This window comes from Anticarsia gemmatalis, chromosome 15, assembly GCF_050436995.1.
Source record: "Anticarsia gemmatalis isolate Benzon Research Colony breed Stoneville strain chromosome 15, ilAntGemm2 primary, whole genome shotgun sequence".
NCBI lineage: Eukaryota > Metazoa > Arthropoda > Insecta > Lepidoptera > Erebidae > Anticarsia > Anticarsia gemmatalis.
In genome coordinates, this window is record NC_134759.1 from 8,935,700 (window position 1) to 8,956,935 (window position 21,236).

Consider the following 21,236-nt stretch of genomic DNA (forward strand, 5'->3'; position numbering starts at 1 on the left):
TATGATCTTACGTTTTATGACAACATTAATCACTATTGTATCCTTAATCAATCTTTACGACATCATAAGAAACTTCTCACCAAAGAGAAAAAATACTCAAAAACTATAGTAACTAACCCATGGCGAAGCTCATAAAACAACTCACATTACACTTTACTCGTAAAACAAAGAAACTTCTGTACCTCAAACATTACAGTGATAAAGAGCATGTCAAATGTCAAGAAAACATGTCGACTTAGCAATTGACGTGTGACGTCTATAAAAATGATGTATTATTCTTAATATTTGTTTGTGAGGAGACTTTGTAAGTGGCCTTTTATATCGAGCTGAGAGCATTGAAAAGCGCTTGTTTTTTATACGGATAGAGGAATCTCGGCTTTCGATCGGAAGGACGTACTACGGAAGAGCGATAACAACCACGTGTGACACTATTATCGAGTCGTTATCGTTTTTTTTTGTAAAACGTTCACGTGTCTAGCGTATAAAAAATCCATTAGACTCATTGCTAGGCTCCTACCAGAATGGTGGAAAGTAGAGGTAATTGCGAGCCAGGTGGTTTGCAGCAAACTCTTTTTTCTTGGTCAAGAGTAGGTTTAGTCTTTGCAGCTATAGAGATCGAGATAGACTAACGAGTAACTATCTTGTTATATTTCAAAATATCTACGCCCTTATGTATTTCACAATGAGATTATTTTGGTCATGTAACTGTAGAAGTAAAACTCAGACGATTACATAGTGAAGTGTAGAAAAGTGCAGTTCTGAAAAATTCTTAGCTAAATCTTAACCCATACTCCGCTTTGGTTTGTATGTACGGAACTTAGGCCAAAGCTAACATAACTTAAAAACTTTGTTCCATAAGGCAAGCCTTTGTTTTGCTGCAAATAAAGATTATGTTCTCGAGTAGTAAAGAGGGCGGTCGTAAAATATGTTATTTTATTAAGAACAGTTGGGATTTAGGTTTCTTTATACGTATTTAGATGTTAGTAAAGCCTATCGAGCGTAAAGGAGTACAGAAAAATACGGGTCAATAACTAGAAGGTTTTATTTTTCTTATCATTTATTCTTCTATTTTAGGAAACAGTTCAAGTTTATTAATCTTAAAGGACTATTTTTGAACTGTATATATTGTTATCAAACATTTGGTGGTTAGAAGTAATAGGATACTACTTAGTTCTATTAAAATTTCTAATATACATTAAATGCTGGCTCATTCCTTTAGTAAAAAAAACCTTGATGACGCAGACATTCTTTAAGGAAGAATTTTGTAAAATAATCGAAGGATTTAGAACAAATGAGGAAGAAGAAAGATAATTTCGATCAACGTCACGCGCTTCAACTACTTTCTTTAAAAGACTTCAAGGATGTAATTTGAGATTGCTTATCCCACTCAATATCCGACAATTTTGTTACAAAAATATGGACTGTTCATAACTATCAAAACTTTAACTAAAACGTTTAAGAAAAATCGTAAAATGTATGTCTGACAGTAAAACGGTCAACACACTAATCCTTAATTTTTTTTAATGTCTGAGATTTTAAATAATACTTAACAATTTTTACACAAGGATAAATGCTATTTCTTTTATTAATACCAAAAAACGAACCAGCACTACCGCATCTTCCTCCAAAATCTATTCCAAACTTATATAAACAAAGCCTAACAGAACACAGCCAGACTGTACAGGACATAATGCATTAATCACTTCGGCTATTGGTGCTCTGTCTTGAAGCCGGCTATTCTGTAAACACAACATAGACAATACAATAAGCAAGGTACATAGACCGTTGACCACTGGGATAAAGACATGAATGATCAATGCGGTAGAGACATGATATCAAGATACCGGCTATTGTTTGTGTACAATAGTTTCAATTAAATTTTCAGTTGAATAACAACTAACTGATTTGGCTGTTTAAACTATTATTCTGCTTCTATAGAAATAACGTGATTTTAGATATTTTTGTTTGAATTCGAATAGTAGTAATGCCTTTGTCGCGCATTCGGTAGTGCAACCGACTGCTGATCATGGAGTGTCAGGTTTGATTCTCGGGTCTAGCAAAGTACAATTCATCTTCTCTAATTTATCAGCTAAGCCTTTCTTCCAAACTATGTTGGAGTCAGTTTCCAGTCTCGCCGGATACAGCTGAATTTTAATGGTTAACACGGAGCGACTGCCTATCTGACCTCCACAATAAATATCACTTTCAATATTGTGACATTGTTATTAATCATTATTATGACATTGTTATTAATCATTATTATGACATTGTTATTAATCATTATTATGACATTGTTATTAATTTGGAAATATTGACATTTAAAAAGAGCAAACCGTGAGTTTCTTGCCGTTTCTTCTCACGAGCAACAGCTTTTCCGAAACGGTGGTAGATAAAAAAATATTTTGACGATTTCAAATTCTGGTTAAAGTTTATGAAATAAAGAATATTTGACTTTGACCTTGAATAATTATCTTCTAATCAAATATCACATTAGATTTTTTGTTAAAAAATGCAACAATATCATTTAATTAGAAAAAGTTCCAGTAATTTACACTACAAATAATGTTACGTGAAACTTTAAGAATTATTTAAAACTATTTCGTAGTTTTAATAAAAAACTTCCGACGATGATCCGACTTTATTTCAGAAATGATTTATAAGTCGGGAAGTGTTTTTCCCAGTTCCTACTTTCATAATAAATGTGCAGTTTTCCTAACATTGTTTTCCTCCATAGAAAATGAAGTAAAGAAAACATGGAAAATTCATTAGCTCCGTTTGAAGCCATGCTGTTCAACATTAATTTATAGTTTATTGAATAAAAAACCTTTACTGTGAAAAGCTTTTATAACTATCACACAATTTGATTAGTAAAGGTCCAAGTGATAGAGTCATTAAACCGCTATGATTGTCATAAAAATCATAGTACATTTTTATTGTATTTGAAAATACTATCACTAGCAAAATAATATTAAAATCAATTGTGTGTTCATTACTAGTTGACCATTTGCAAATTACAAAGTCAAATAGTATTACTAAATCTAATAAAAGAAACTGTGTATAAGTTTTTGTTAAATTTATTACAAGTCAAATTGTTTCAATCACAATATCACATCAATGTAGAGGCGTAGCACCAAACACATCCATTTTAATCATATGGGTAATATTCCATTAACATAAAGAAAACCACATTAATGTTCTCCGGAAAACGGATATTTAGAAACGGAATTTATTGGAAGAGAAAACTTTAGTTATGGTAGAAACAAGTACAAAACATAATATGTTAAATTAGATACTTATAAATCGATTCTAAGAACAAATCTTAATGTAAAATCGAAAGCATAATTGAAGGTCTTCGTCTTAAAATTGTTCAGATGTAAAGTGAGCAATTTGTAAAAATAATTGCTTGCCAAGTTTCTTCTTGAGTAAACACACAGATGGAACTCGGAGAAAGGTTCCGCGTTTGTCAAATGAGATCCGATACATAATACATTTTTGCCAAGTCTTTGAGTTCAATCTTCAGCTATTTTCTAAAAAGAAATACGATATTATTGTAAGAGTAAAATACTCTTACAGAAAGTTTTATCTCGTAAATATTTTTGTGAGTTATATAGTTTTATTCCAATATCCGATGATAAGGTAAAATATATTTCTTCTATTTTTTTTTATTAATATGAAAGCTACGTATCATTACTATCGACCAAATACTGAGACAGGATAATAGCGCATATAAACTAGCTATATAAATATTCTTGACAGTAAGCGACGTATAGCTGATAGTTTTATGAACCCAAATAGTTTTGTTTTATCTTTTTCTAGACAGGCACAAGTTTATAAAGTTCAATATAAGATATCTTTAAACAACTGTATTCTCAAGGGATAAAGAAACATATTGCGTCTTACCGCTCTCTAGTAGAATCCACAATCAATTCTCGCCTATAAGTTCTCAGCTTATATCTGATAAGTAGAAGCTAATACACTTTTTTGGCTAAATCCAGATTTTCGATCGAAATTCTTTACTTTTCTACAATCTGGACATAGATCTTATTGAATACCTATTTTTATATAAAAAGGTTGGAAGCAAAAGGCTTTTTTATTGAATAACATCGGAGTAGGTAGTCTCGTGGTTGACTACAAAAGGCAGGGGGACAAAGCTTTCACTTCTACAATGATATTCCCTGTGTATTGTAATCGCCAAACCAAACATTTATTCAAATGAGTGTCACATATTTCTACACAATATGGAAAAACCTTAACAAATGTTGTTTATTCAGTAAAAACAGGATTTTTACTAATTACAATGCACTTTTATAAATTGGTTGCGCGGAGATACTTTTATGCTGGTTCTTGAGATGTTGACTATCCTACATATTATATACGCTTGGATATATATTTATGATGTTTCTATACAAGTGATCGAGTCGTATCGTTTTTTTTTTACCATATTCTATAAATATCTTTTATTGAAATTGTTAACAATAAATACATTTCAAAAGTACGCAGCGGAAATAATTTAACATTCTTCCTGTGTCCCAAAAAAATACTGACCTCTTTTTTTGTTCCATGAAACCGTAAAAAAGAATTGATTGAAACAATTGCATATAAATCAGCCTAATCAATACGTATTGAATTAAGGTCGGGCCGTTCATAAAAAGAATAACCTATAAAATTCACGGAAACAAACAGGTTATATTGCTTACCTATTTTCTTTGAAAATACATCTAGAAATTTTCCCTGCCAGCTGAACAGTATTACACATTTTGCTTATAACGATTTTAATTAGCTGTAGACCAAAGCAATCTAAAATACTAATTTATTTCTAATTAGAACAAATAACAGTGAAAAGTTTTAAAATCTAATTGAGTTTGGGTTCCAGGTAGGCCTTTTAATTTCGTACTTTAGACCGCTTTTATATTAAACATTTTATCATATTACCTCAACCACTTTAGTGTCAATCTACGAAATTGGAACGGAAAACGAAATGCCGATCCGATTTGAATACATACATTTTTTATTTCTTGAATTAGTTAAAAGGGGCCCAAAAGCCATTTTGTACGTACAAAAGACTTTGACTTTCTAATTAAAATATCCTGTTTCTATAAAATAATTCGCTTTTATAGGCACGAGTAATCAGCAAAAGACGACTGTTTTGACAATGTTGTCACTTGTCATGAGTCTTTGCAAATACCGCTTTATTAATGTTGAATAAACATAATGACAGTGGTTTCGGTTGTCAAAAACTAGACTAGCTTTTGACGTGTCTTTCAAACACTAATCTAACATAATCTTACTAATTTTTGGTCTTACTATATAATAAAATAATGTCTTCTTATTTTAGTTTTTTTGTTTATAACATTTCAATTTTGTTTACTCTGACGGAACAATTTTTCACAATAACATATCAATTCATGTTTTCGGAAATCCATAATTTACAAGAATGAATATGTATGTTTGGGTCGTTTATCATTCCTTAATTGTTCATTTATCATTCCTTACGTAGGAATTCTCCCGCTTTCCTTCGTCTACACAATCTTGGTTGTTTGCTTACATGGTCCCAACTCACACCAAGACTAACGCAATTCTCACTCAGAAACAGGGTCAAAAAATCGTATAGGTAGTGGTATCACAAATTTTAGCTAAAACATTATTAAGTATAAATCTGGGGGCACGGAAGTGCCCCCGCAAGTCGAGCAAAAAAAAAGCGGCACGGCCGTAACATCCTTTTCTCGAAGCAATTCGGGCTATTTTTGACACCCCTATAATTTCGTAGTGGATAAAACAAGAAGCCTGGATTTTTAGCAACTAATCAGTCATTGTATAAACACGGTATATTTAAAATTTCAGTCAATTTGAACCAGTAGTTTCAGAATGACAACTTGTTAAAATTTTGAATTTTGTCACTCACTGATTCACTGACTCACTGACTCACCGATCATCAAAAGTCTAAGGTACTTCTAGCAGACTTAGAAGCTTAAAATTTAGAATACAAATAGGGTTTAGTGTCTTAATCATGGGAAAAATTCAATATTTTCTAATTTCGGTCAAGTTTTCTAAATACACTAACTGCAACAATAACTTTGTAATCCCATATAAATGTATAAGATTACAAGGTTACATTTGCAGTTAATGAATTAAATTATTATTTCTGTAGAAAATAAAATAAATAGGTGTAAATATGTATCTACTATATGAGACATAACGGGAGGGGGTATAGGGTGGGTAAGGGTGTTTAGCCCATGAAACTGAACAACATTCCCATAGGAAAATATGTTGAATTATGAAAAAAATACGGCTTTCCATACAAATTGGACTTATGTTTGCTCTATTCGCTCTACAAAAAGAAGTGAGATGCCATCAAAAACATTCTGTAAAAACCTCAAGTCTCGCCGTAAAAAGTTGTGAGATCTATACATATAATACCAAGTCGATTAATCTATTTAGTCTCTACTTAAAGGACCTTCTGTCTTAAGTTATTACGTATGTTATTATCATGCCAATTTAAAAAAAAATACCTTTAAAACAAATAGATCGACTTGGTCATCGCAAGAAAACACAAATTCGCCATTAACATTTCAGGAGCATTAACTTCTCGTCGTATTGTGTAGTGTGATACATACTAATAATCAAATCATGCGATGGCCAGGTCGGTCTATTTGTTTTAGAGGTATTTTTTTTAAATTGGCATGATAATAACATACGTAATAACTTAAGACAGAAGGTCCTTTAAGTAGAGACTAAATAGATTAATCGACTTGGTATTATATGTATAGATCTCACAACTTTTTACGGCGAGACTTGAGGTTTTTACAGAATGTTTTTGATGGCATATAATCTACAGCACAAAACAAACGATATTACTATAATAAAATGATTTGAAGATAAATTAGTTAAAAGTGACAAACGTAGCATGGTTACTAACTATATATAATATGTATGTATATACTATCGCGACAGTTACGTTTTGCAGTAAAGCTCAGTGTTGAACTTTGAAAGGCTAAAAATCTTGACGACATCAATTGATTCTGATCCGAGGATAGAGCCACAAATAGTCGGATCACCGGTCATCCTACTATAAAAACAAACCTCCAGTACTATAACAATCGATTCGGACGTTATTGTCCCACGGAACTGTCATTTTTTATGACAGAAAAGTAATATTTTTATTCCAATTAAGCATACAATGAATTCAACTGCCGATTCCGGATGAAATACAATAGGTGAACGGCTTCGATAAAAGAATGAAATATTGTTTGACCGGTGAAATATAATTCAACATATATTACGTTGTTTTTTACGGTAGAACTTTTACACTTAGCTAATTGCTTGGTGTGATTTTATCAGTGTGTCAATCTTAGTTCACGGTTGGCGCGTTTAATGGAAAATGAGGTCTTTAATAATTTTTATTTTCCTTTTGTATTAAACGGTGAGAAATAATAGCGACCTGAATATTTCTTCGATAAGAATGACGCTTCGTAGCGGCAGGATTGTCGTAATTCTAAGAATGCGCAAGGAAATTCTCGTACTTTTGGGGCGTTTGCGAATAGCTAAAAATATATTTTTGAAGAATTTGTCTCGTGTATCTCTAAGATTCAAGTTCAAGTTCGCGTTTCGTATGTTTACAAATAGATATAAGATCAATTAAATACTTCATTATTGCAGAAAATACTCGCTTTTTCATAGAGTATGTTCTTATTGGTAACTAGTATTTAGTACGATTCCAAACTTCTGACAAATGTAAAATTTACGCTCATGGTTCCACTAACGAAAAAATATTAAGGAGCCCACGTATTCTTCCCACTCAAATTTAGCACATTGCTGAATTTTATCCAAATAAATTTCACATGCTTGTCGTGAGTGCTTTACATAATACCAACAGAATTATTTACATTCACTTCATATCAAACTGAAATAAGTATTAAAAGCATATTTAATATTTAAATAAAATATACAAACACATTACTGCGTCACTTGTGTTGTTATTGGAAAAATGAAGGCTTTTATTTTTTCAATTCATCAATCATGGCAGACATTAGCGGCCCATTAACTCGAGAGAGGATAGATCGATGAGTTATTACAAATAACTCTAGTAGGTGTATAAAGAGTTGCTATTATAAGCATTTTCTAGTACCTATTCTCAATTATAATTAAAACAATAATAAAGATAAATATAATAGAAGAAAGCCAAATTAATCAAACAAAGAAAAATAAGACCTAAATATTGATCAAAGGTAGATTCAATTATATAAAGTAGATTAATATTACATTGTGTATTAAACTAAAATAATGTTAATAAAGCCCTAATTTGTTTTATCTTCTTCGTATAATACTAAGCAAATATTAAACATCTACTGACCCAATAAATAAATTGTAAAGTAAATATTTCATAAAACTAACTACACGAGCATTTCTAAAGAAACTTTTAACAAGACACGTGTCTCTACAATATTCTTCGCAGCTTCTCCAACACATTTAAACAGGAAATAAAATTACTACATATAATTTTCTTCCCTTGAACTTGTCGCAAACTTAGTACAGTACTTTGTGTAATATAACTTCCATCTCCTATTATACAATTGTAATATTCATGTCAAAGCCTGTATAATTGTCAGTGTTTAAATACTTGAACGTACAATAAACGGAGCCCCGAGTTTTAATAACATTCTAAGACTTCAGGACACTCGAAGTAAATCATGATTTAGTACATAATTTATAGCCTTTAAAAGATGTTTGTTATTTACGGAAACATTTTGTATTGTGAACGGACACCGTGAATTTATTACAAGACTTCGAAGTATTTGCAAGTTATTTGTTTTCAAGTCGTTACTGTTCCAATATAACAACAATGTAATGCTGCGCAAAAATGAGATTATTCTCCACTGAAACCATTTTCTTCACATTTATAATACTAAAATATTAAACTTAAAAAAGTTTATTATATAAGGATATCAATATAATATGTATGAGGAAATTATGCGATTTCAAGGTGGTTTATTTTTTTCATACAAAAATATACTAGATTTTGAACTACATCAATATCTAGAGGTCGATGTCTTAAAGGACAGAATGAAATTAAAATCTATACATAGCAACTAAATCGATATGTAACCAAATAAAAGTATCGATAAAGTATGATGCATGTATGTATTGGTATGTTATTTGTATCTTTCCAAAGATATTTCGTTCACGCCTCGAGTAAACATGTTTTCTATCAATCTTTAGGCGACATTGTGTAGGTGATATGATCAATTTATTACAAGTAGGCTATACATAGACCAGACAATAAGAGAAAATGCGTGAAATAGATAAATGTTTTAAGCACATTTTTAGATAGAAAGTTTGACCTTTGAATGGCAAAGAAATGAAAGAGATATATTTTATTTGTTCGAAATATTATAATATCTATGCTAAATTTATAAAAGAAGTATTTATTTTTGAATAAAGGTCGTATGAAAAATATAGGATTGTGTATCAATGTGTAAACATAGCAATACTGTTGTTATGCTGTGATTTACTATGAGTAATTTGTCATCCATCGACTTTCTATGATGCGTCTCGCCTCTGAGAGCTACATAAGACGCAAGGGCATGACGTAAGGCCTTCGTAAGACACATACATTTATACAAAGGACACTGCATCACAATTATATCAATATATGATGATAATATTTTGCCTACATTTTGCTTGCCCCTATTACATGACACTGAAATTGTCAATGCCGAAACATGGCTTTATTTCACCTATGCTTTCATTTTCGTTATTGATATTATGAATGTCCCTCTGTCTGTAAAATCTTGTCTCGCTTATGAATTTTTTTTAATGCCAATGCCTTAATTAAAGTCATTTACTAACCAGTTTACTTAAAAACGTCCTGACCTCTGTAAGCGTTCCACGTGTAAAACTGACTGTCCAAACTTTCAAGGTGATAATCACTAGAGCACAATTCATTACAAGCAAAATTACTTAACCCCAAAAACTTTTCACTTATTGAGATTTATGTTGCCTACTTACAAGACTGTTGAAAATTAAGATTAAAGTTTTAGTCATTGATGTATTATAGTCTCCATTAAGCATTTATTTTAAATTCAAATAAAAATAATTATGTCTTTTCATGAATTGTACTACAAACGAAACATGTATGAAGTCGAAGTAATGTACATATTTTTATTTACAAATGCTGTTAAATAATCGCGCTTTAGAATCAGACTTATAATACTTATACAAACTATTGTACATGATGGATAATGTGAAACCAAAATATGTAATAGGTATGTATGTAATAATTTTTAAACACTGACAACAGTTCGAAATTCAATGCTAAATCGTCAAACTTTTATTAAGACAGAAAATAAAATGTATTCTATTTTGCAAATAAAATCAGAAGTCACATCAGAAGAATATGTCAGATAAAAATGAGTAGTAAGTAAAATGTTAATAATATATTGTAGCCAAGTAGACAGCTTATTCCTCTTACCATCGTAATCTACAAGATTCACTGCAAGATATTCGTATCATAATAAATGTATATTTTCATTTTTCCCCGACGCTAGGTTGCTAAGGACTTAAGTTTCTCAACTTACATATTATAATACAAATACAACGTTGTATTGTATCCCATTTCTGTTTTTCATTGTGTGGTAAAAAAGATTTTGTTGACAAAAGTGTGAACAAATATGAAAAGGCTGAATGTCTTGGATCAAACACCCTGTAGAGTTAAATCTTTTGATCATGAAAACCGCACGTTTGGTTTCGTTTTCAAGATGTTTTTATATGTTGATGTGATCTCATATTACATACACATTGTTACATATAGATAAAGTATAATATTTGCAGAAATATTTTACAGTCATAGCCATGGCTAGCTATCATCAAAATTATGAGAAAATTATCAAAAGCGTAATTCTCTATCACTATTGACTATGGAAACCGGCTACGTATCCAGAAATGTTGTGTAAAATCCTTATCAATGCCTCTAGCGGGTGCCGAAGGAACTAATATTGAAATATTATTTCATAAGCTTAACCTTGATACTCAATAGAATCGACTGTAGAAAATCACCCTACTGACCAAGAGGGCAGTTTCCGTTATGTATATCAATATAACAGTGAAAAGCTATTTTAAGAAAGTACGTTCCCAAAACACCTTAGTATTAAGAAATAAATCCCTGGCGTACCATAAATTGAACATTTATTATACTTAAACAAGGAAGTAAGGATATAATGAAGGAATTAATTACTTAACAGTATTAAGGAGTCTAAGTGTACCTACAGCAGCTGGTAATTCAATGAGAAGGCCATCTAATTTTGTTATTCTATTTATTAAACAAAAAAAGCTTTTATATTTTTATTTATTATGTAATGTTTTTTAAGGCTAGATCTATTAATTGGTCAATTTAACTTATGATAAAACATAGCTCTGCTGGATTTTGAAACTTGTAGCGCGAATATCTATATTCGAATCGAGATTTAGAGATTTGATTTGTGTGTGTGCGCTTGATATTTAAAATGTACGTCCGAAATATTTTCTACTACGCCCGATAGAGGCGCTGAACTGATTGTCATACAAATTTTTTCGTTAGCTATCCGGTTGTCGGTAATCGATAGTGATAGAGAATCGCGGTACTGATTGCAGCGCTATCATTTCAGAAGCATCTTCAACAATCGTATTCTTCTTATAACGATATTCAATATTAAAACATCATAAAATATTTTTTTTTATGTGTATGTGTGTATTTTCATACATATCTATATAATAATATGTACCCTTCTTATACAAACGCCAATTTAACTAGCGAAAATTGTATCCGTTCAGTATGTTTTTGGGCTTGTTGCGAACAAACATGAGATACTTTCATATATTATTATGTATGTAGATAATATACGAGCCATAATTTATGTTGCAACTTGCAGTCAAATCTTTACTAATATTATAAAGCTGAAGAGTTTGTTTGTTTGTTTGTTTGAACGCGCTAATCTCAGGAACTGCTGGTCCGATTTGAAAAATTCTTTCAGTGTTAGATAGCCCATTTATCGAGGAAGGCTTTAGGCTATATATCATCACGCTACGACCAATAGGAGCAGAGCAGCACTAAAAAATGTTACAAAAACCGGTAAAATTTTGACCCATTCTCTCTTATGTGACGCAAGCGAAGTTGCGCGGGTCAGCTAGTGTAATATATTTTGAATCACATTATAAATATCCGTTTAACATGGAGGTTTTACGATGTTCCATTAATTAACGATTTCGAGGTTTAATTTATACAACACAATAGCGACATCCTTTCGTGCATTCTTTTCACTTTTCAATAAGCAGTACAGGACCGAAAGGCAAAATATTAAATAAATATTAAATATTAATGGACAACTCACACACGGTCATTTGATTCCAAACTAAGCAGAGCTTGTGCTATGGTAACCAAATAACTGATAAACATACTTATATACTTCTAAATACATACTTATATAGATACATTAACATCCAGGCTCAGAATAAATACTCGTGCTCATCACACAAAGATTTGTCCCGGGTGGGATTCGAACCCACCACACGCGGCGCCACGGTTGTTGCGGCGAGGTGACCGCTTAAACCACTATATGATAAACAAAGGTTTTTCAAATAATTAAAATGCCCTCTAGTTAAAAGAATGAAAGTAAAATATCTTTAACTCGATATTTTATTTTTATAAATAGTCCAATCATTTTCATTTGATTTCTTTAGTTAAATCGAGGAGTCAAACATAATCTTCAGAAAAGCTTTTATTTTAGAAAAAAATCTAACACATTTGAATATAAAATATGATACAATTGATTCTAAAATTTTATTCAAAGAAAATAAATTGGAGACGAACGTGAGAATTACTCTAAACATTTTTCTTTATAAAGAAATATTACAATAAGTTTTCTTAAAAAAACTTAAGCTTTTAACAAAAGAACTAGTTCTTGTTAAATCGGCTTAAGTTTGGAAACTAAACAAAATATGAGTATACTCGTGTTAACTAAATTTGATTGTCTTTAAACCATTGAAATAAAAATATGTTGCGTTAAAAGAAGCAAAAGCCTTTATTCAAATAGGTTAGTATGATTAATAAAAAACTCAGGAGTACATTTTTGTGGAATTCGAACCCCAGACCTTTGCATGTAAGTCACATACACAGCTCCAGGCTTAGGCAATAAAACAAAACATAGTACTTTTTTCAATAAATTCAGCAATATTAACTCATTGTTACGCAAAGAAAACAAGAATTACTTGTAAACTATTTTCTATGTATTAATTCTAAGAAAAAAAATTGTAATAAACCTTGCCTTATTCCTAGATTGTTCGTAAAACAAATCTTGAACAAAAGAAGTCAAATATAACCAATATCCAATCAATCCATTACGTCCAAACTAGGTTAAGAAATCAATACAAACCTACTCAGAAAGTCAAATGGGATCTAATAATAACTTATTCTTTAAAGTGACAAGAAGGTACAAAAAATTGTTCTCATTTCTTAGGAGTTCTATAACTCGATGAAAGTCTTGATGTTAGGTTATCTTCGAGTTTGAATTCGTAATTTGTCTCGACTCGATAGACTGATTACTTTGGAGGATTCTGTATGAGAATCGCAAATGAGTTCACCGCCTTATTCGGTGTGCATACGTTATAACTTTGTTCTTTGTTAAATAGGTGAAACTAGTTTTATAGGTCTTAGTTTATATTTTATTTAGCTCACTACTGTACAATTTCACTATTTTTCTTTGGTTGTTAGCTGATAAATGTTTCATTTTCGCTTCGTTGTTTTGCATTTAAATAAAAAGTCGATAGATACGTGATAAAGAGATTTCGTCTGTCTGTTTTGCTTTTGAAGCTTAACTATTGGATTGATTTAGTTTAATGTTATCTGATATTCCAAATAAGTTGACTAACATTTTTCACAATCAAAAGTAAGGACCAGTAGGACATATACTTATTGAAGATCTTTGTATGGTTTTATACAAACACGGCTAAAAATATAAAAGTTCTTTTTTAGACAAAAATACAAAAGATAATACCTACGTAGGGTGCTTGAAATAGATACAAACTTAAAAAAACTCATATAAAACTGCTATCATTCTCCACTGAATAGCAATTCATAATACATTGTAAAATAGAAAGTTACATAACAAAAAGCCACACGTAGCCTACTAAAAGTCAATTTTCAACAAATCATAAATTACACTCTTATTCAAGAGCTAGGCACAAAAGCGGCCCATAAAATATAGTGGACACTCAAAAAACTCACCGAAGAAAAAGTACGAGTAATCCAATATTTTCGGTCACTGATTATAGCCTATTTATAATCCTAAAAGTAGTCTTCCAAGATTTTTATGTCCTACGTAAAAAAATGTTGTCTAGGTTTTTCATTGACGGTTCAAGTGTCTGATAAAATGTGACAGTAATTTGACACTACTGTAGCGCGTTTCTGTACAGTTGGTGCCGTCGAGTATCGAAAGTTTGACATTTAGAATGTGCGGCTAAAATAATTACTACGAAGCCCGTCAGAGTTGCTGATCAGATTTTCATACAAAATTTCTCGATGGGAAGCCGATTCCCGGTAGTCGATAGTAGTAGATAATCGACCTACTGCACTATTTAACAGATGGTGTTTGTTTTCGTTGACGTTTTCTATGAAACGACTGAAGCAGCATAAATTGTTTTATGAGTAAAACTCTGTCTGCTTGCAAATCTTACTGTAATATTCTCCAAAAATAATAACTTTTCATTATAAAATTAGGTACTAGAAAATTAGGAAAAATTTCATCACGCGTACGAGATCACTGGTGTATACTTAGTTCCATTATGATAGTGAAGGTAATCTAAACCTATTTTTTTAAAGATTGTGAAAACCTTTCTTAGAATTGTACTAAAGTTTGGCATTTACGCATCGTTTCGATATCATAACCGAAACCATTAGTAATAAAGGAACATTTCAGGTAATGTAAGACCATTAATATAGGTATAGCCCATAATCCTTGAAAGGGACTGTCTACATTCACAATACACCGTCGTCGCCATTCAGATAGTTTCCGACGTGCTATTTATAGGGTATAACGTTAGAATCTATCGGTCCTACTGACAATTCAGATACGTACATTGTTGTATTATTTTATCGCTCTTAAACAGTTATTTTTTCCTATGCAACTATGATCAAACATAAATCACTTTTCGTTTAAAGGTAAAAATAAAACAAGGTAAAAAAGTACATTCTCTTTTCTTAAACAACATGCAGATGTTTATCTTTAATACCTCTCAGCGGCTATACATGACCAATGTGTCATAACGGCGCAAAATATTGCTTAACTCACAGATCGTATAACAGGGAATGCAAGTGACAATAAGCGGCTCAGTAGCTGAAAATGCCTTAAAACTTGTGTTTAACTCAACAAAACAAAAAGATGACAAAAATAGATCGTTTTATGAAGAAATAATAGCGCAGTTCATATTTTATAACATCTAAGTGTAAAAACCAGAACATAATAAACGCAAACGGTGTATGTGGAGTTACCGCTTTTCTCATTTACAGAGATATTACACATTCATGCATCTTGCCGTACATGCGCGTCAGTTACCGGCCTGACCTTTGTGAAGGACACTGATTATACTCTCCTATGCATATCTTGTGCCCTGGTACTTTTCATACAAACTGTCTCATTAAATAACTGATTTGTGTTTGCTTTTTAGCTCAGTGTTAATTTTAATAAAAATGGGATGCCCCATTTCAAAAGTGTTGTAATAGTCTTAATAAAAATCAAATAGATGATATTTGTATTTCGATATAATAATACTTAGTTATATGCCTAATTTCGTAAGGCAATAACTCAAAGCTTTATAAGTAGGTACTCAAATATTGGTCTAAAATTATGATTGTTGCAATAATAAATCTGAGGATAATTCTTTCGATTGATTCCATCTGTTGATACGTTTTGCTCTACAATACTTTATTTGAAATAACATCAAAACACACGATCTCTAACAAGATATTTCCATCACCTTTCAATTCAAAACAAGCACCTATTTGTAATAGGTTATTCGCAACACGTTTCCGATATCCACCGAACTCCATTATCCCTTATCGACGGAGCGTTCTATCTAATACCTGAACTATCTCGCACTAACCGCGTTGTGGCTTTACCTCCGGCTAACAGAGTGCCTACTTAATTTCTCATACACCTAGAACCCTTGTGATATAAAATGAAAATTGCTCCAGTACAATTTTATAAGCCGGCTAAATTTACGGTATAAGGGTATGGTTCCAGTCGTGATTACAGTTTGCTGCAGATTTTCTGCGAACTAACCAACAAACTACCAGCTATAAACAAACGGCGAAACCATTTCATGGTAACTAATGGGGATTTCACTTCGTAAACGAGCTATTATTATGACCTAGTTAAATCACAGCTAATTAGCGGTACATTAACGTTAAACACGTACCAGTCAATTTATGAGCTTACATTTTGTGACCAGTCAACCGCTACAAATTTGGCAGAGTTTCAGCTGCAGACTATGAGTACAATGGAGCCACGCCCTACAAAACCGCAACCTCGAAAGTTTAGCCGGAGCCAACGGAAGCATTTCTTATTCACAAACACGCACAAACCAATTACCTACATTTAAATTATTTAGTAACATATTTGAGATGTAATCTAAGTTGGCTAACTATTTTGTAACAGTGTGTTTATTTAATAGATCACGGGTCGGTGGGTTTAACGCCGGTCCCGACTGTCATAAAAACGTAGACGGCTTCCGTAACGAGGAAGTAAAATCCTGACAACTGGTGCATATGTATGCTTAAAGTTAGATTCTACTTCAATATTCTTGGAGAAAATATAGATTTTTGAATAGCTGACATTAATGTCGATTTGAGTTTCCTTCTTTTATGAATTAATGAATTTAATGGGGAAGAAAACTTTTATTTATGTTATGTCAATTAAGACCTCTGCTTTGCCTTTTTGTAAAGTAGCACAGAAAACTAGCCTTACAAAACATTAGAAAAAGAAATCAAGCATTTTATATTCAAAACCTTACGTAAATGAACATTCCTGGAATCATAACGACCAAAATTACCGTCAAATTCCAATCAGTTCGATACTAACGATCTTTGACACAACTAAAACTGACTTCAAAGCCATTTCACGGCAATTTCTACGGCCTCAATTGCCTAATAGTGCTAACTCGATACTATAAAGTGTGGCCAAAGCAATAACATTAAAACATTTGGATAAGTTTGCTAGATTAAAAGACAATACAAGATTTCCAATTTTGTACTGAATTTGGATCCTAGCGAACAAATTAAGAACTAAATCTAAGCTCGAAATGTGGTCTAAACTTTTTTATTGAAGTTTTAATATTGAATTATTCTTTTATATTACTTTTTTAACAACGCAAATAACTTTACACGAATTGACAATCAATATATTATAGTATTAATAACGCCTAAGGCCCTCTTTATCATTCAGGAAGAGACCTTTACCCAGCAGTGGGACATTAATGGGATAAAAAAAATACTGTAGTAGCTCGCGTTCAACTATGTTGAATCTATTTGGAATTGGTTGATTCCTATAAAATATTTTGCCAACTGACAAAAGTTCTTGTTAACATTTAATCCCACAATAGCTAACTTATATGAATTAGTCAAAGCCTAAAACAATACTCAGAAAATGGCGTATTCCCTAAAACAAGCTATTCTCTGGTTACAGTCTACGGTCACATTAATATGTACGAATCTTATCGTACTCGTATGAGCCATAATTCGTCGAAACTTAAGCCTCACCTTTACACCGAGGAAACATTTCAATGTATTTGGCTTCTTTGTATGAAGATTCCTAGAAAGTTAATGTTTCAAAATACGTATAAGGTACAGAAAGAATATTCTGGGATAATATTATACCTTGAAAACAAAGAAACGTTTTATTTAACTAAGAAATTATAGCATTTATATTCGAATTTTAGTTTTGTGCCGAGGGGAGTGCTTTCATACCACTATCGATTACTAAAAACCGCGTCACTGTAAAAAAAAATATATGCAATACTTAGCGTTCATAGTGGAAGTCCACAAAAACTATTAAACTCTATTTATTACAGTAAATACTGGGTGTGGAAAACTGTTATATTGCTTGATTTACTTTGAATAAGACAGGCACCAATAAGAATTTGCTATCCAAATAGTTAATATTTCCCAAAAAAATATGAAAACGGTTCATTAAAACCGCCATTTACTTGCTAAAACTATACGTAAGAAGAAGCTTCATGCACTATTAAACATAGTCGAACAGTTATGGATGGATAATGCAAATAAGCGCTACACTTGCTGTAATCTTGGCGTGGAATTGATCACTTCATCAATTCACGTCTGAATACTCCGATAACACTGGTCCGGTATTACTCTCCCGTTCTTCGTCTTCAGGTCATGACCTTCTATACAGATCACCTAGCGCAGGGATTATGCAATCGGTTATACTATATATGATACCTTTAATCCTATAAAATATTGATAGCAGATATTATGCTATCGCTTTTTTCGTTTCTGAAATTAGTCTAAATGTAGGTATATTGTCCTCTTGATTTGGGTTAACGTACGACTATCGACAGCCGGCTAGCTATCGTGAAAATTATAACTTAAAGATTTTTGCAAATTTTATTTTTAAATCCCTAAAACGTAAAATCTTTATTCGAAGTTTGCAATTAACTTCTATTCATGGTATAACTTGACTAAGTACCATTAGAGTAAAGGTACCCTTTTCGCGGGGTTCTAAAATTTTGAAATACGACCCCATAGAGAGCACTGAGGTTAATGCAATGCAAGGTCACATTTAACACCTTACTGTAAAATGTACATTCACTGAACGAAGGAAAACACTGCGGAGTGAAAGGCGGTGATTATAAAGGAGAAACGATGTTCACTTTAAGCAAAGTAAAAGCTAGAACACGCACATACTAAAGTAGCGAAAATAGTACCACTTAAAATTCTATGATACGTATATCGGTAATATGCTAAAATTCGTCTCGAAAAATACTTAATTTGTATTTTTATGAAAATAAAATAATAATAGCCAAAGATGGATTACATGCATCGGGTTCTTTGTAAGCAGAAAATAATTTTAGAACTGTAATTTTAACCTTTTGTAAATGTGTCTGTATTTGTAGACATAAACTACGAAAATAGAATAAGACAGCATTGCAGTAAAGCTGTGAATGGTGGCAATAATGATGATTGAATAAATTATGTTAAGAATTTTTTTTCTTGTTCACAGGTAAGCGGCGAGCGTGATGCGCATTCGCCTGTGATGACTCTAATATGCAGTGGGACGGACTCTACTTCGTGCTTCTAGCGTTATGCTGCCTTCATACTGCCTCTGGTAAATATAAACACATAAAAACAAAATAAAATACCAATCTAAACATACCAACATAAATAACTAAAAATTAAATAAAAAATTAAAAGCACGTAGCAAAATCTTAGATGCATAGAGAATTGCTTCTACACCGTTTGCAACACAATCAACTGGAGTGAAATAAATATTAGATACAGCACTTAGTATCATGATTGCAACTAGGAATAAGCAAGAAAGAAAATGGAAAATGCTAGAATGTTAGTCAGCACGCAATTACATTTTTACTGAAATAAAAGCATTGCCAACTAGCTCACGTAATTCAAGTATACGTTACATTTTTTTTATTGAAAATGTATTCTTTTTACAGACATATTAAAATTTATAGTCTCATGGTTCTTCAACCAATTTTACCGATAAAAATATTACATAAAAACGATGTGACTTATTTTTCTGAATTTCACGCTTTAAACTTTTTTGAGAAATGTTTGGGAAATAATATATATTTTACACAGATCAATATAAATTTTGACAACAACAAAAATAGTAAAATAGTTTAATTCGATATAGAGATCCAGCATAAAACAAAAACTTATTAAAATCCATAACAAAAGCTCATTCGACTAGTATCGCTTAAATCTAAAGTAAAAATATAACCAAACGCTGCAATTACGGTTAACTCTGCAAATATCAATTACACACCCGAATCACGACCGCGAATGCATCCATACATTATTATGACTGGTTCAGGTTATAGTTTTTTTGCCACTATCTCTTGTTTCATTCCAATTATTGAGAATATTTGTAGGAACTGAGTAAATAGTTCGAACTGGATTTGCATTTGTATGATATAAAAATTGGAAGCGAATTTGATCCAATCAATTCGTGATAAATGGTATAAAATTCGTCGAAGATTTTTCTTTTGTTTTAACTTTTTACCATTTTTTCTTTTTGTACACTCACACTTCGCAGGCTGTATCCAATAAACACCAGCAATAATTTATAGTTCTTACCAAGCCTGGTTTTTATGAATATGCGAAAAGAGTAAAATTGGATCGACCGTTCACTTTTACTACCATGAATCAAAAAATACATTTTTTTTTAAATAATTATTTTTGTTATTTTATATGCAAAATATTCTCAAATTACTAAAACGTACAAGGTTAATTAGAGACCTTTGCCAAGTATGTAATCGAAATTGAGAATATTAAGTATGTGTAAATTATATTAAGAATAAAATGCTTTTACAAATTTTAATACAAAATAAACTCCCTATTCACTGAAAAGATAACTAACTAAATTTTAAACTTAATTAGAGTAGCAAACGTTTTATATCATTATCAGTTAATTCATTTTATTTGCGACGTCTAAACTAGCTAATAATATTCGAATTAAATTTTACTAATCACAGAATCTTAATTATGAAACCTTAGCAATTTTATCAAAGAGAAATCAGGTACATGAATAACGAAACATTTGTAAAGTTTTGAGGTTCAAAACTTATATTGAATTCGGAGAAAATTTATAGCGATATTGATTACAGCGTTAAAAGAAAACTAAGCTATTTTTGTAAGAGAGATGTTTACAAAAACAAACATCTAAATATACCTTGTATAATTGTATATCTTAAAGTTGGACTTAAACTGAACTTCTTAATTAAACACACAGGCATTCAGAACTTTGTTGAATATAATTTGAGTAGCGAGAGTTTTAATTTGAAGTGGGTATTAGATTATTTCGACTGTAAACAAGATTAGCACGTTCAATGATCTCGTCAAAGTTTAAATAAAACATTTATTTGTTTAGTATTCATTGGTTCTGTATTTTTAAAGCTTTTGAAGTCGTTGACTAATTTACAGTAAACTATTTTAGCAGCAGTTTTTAATGGGTGTCATT

At 31.4% G+C, this 21,236-nt stretch overlaps 1 protein-coding gene across 2 annotated transcripts in view; it reads left to right on the plus strand.

Annotated features, from left to right (window-relative positions):
* The window catches only part of LOC142978981 (uncharacterized), a 47,205-nt gene that overhangs the window by 11,057 nt on the left and 14,912 nt on the right, over nucleotides 1–21,236 (plus strand). For both annotated transcript variants that reach the window (XM_076123642.1, XM_076123643.1), the window contains exon 2: nucleotides 19,263–19,367. In XM_076123642.1, coding sequence (XP_075979757.1) covers nucleotides 19,307–19,367 — 61 coding nt within the window. In that variant the 5' untranslated portion in view covers nucleotides 19,263–19,306. The remainder of the gene's footprint in view (nucleotides 1–19,262; nucleotides 19,368–21,236) is intronic.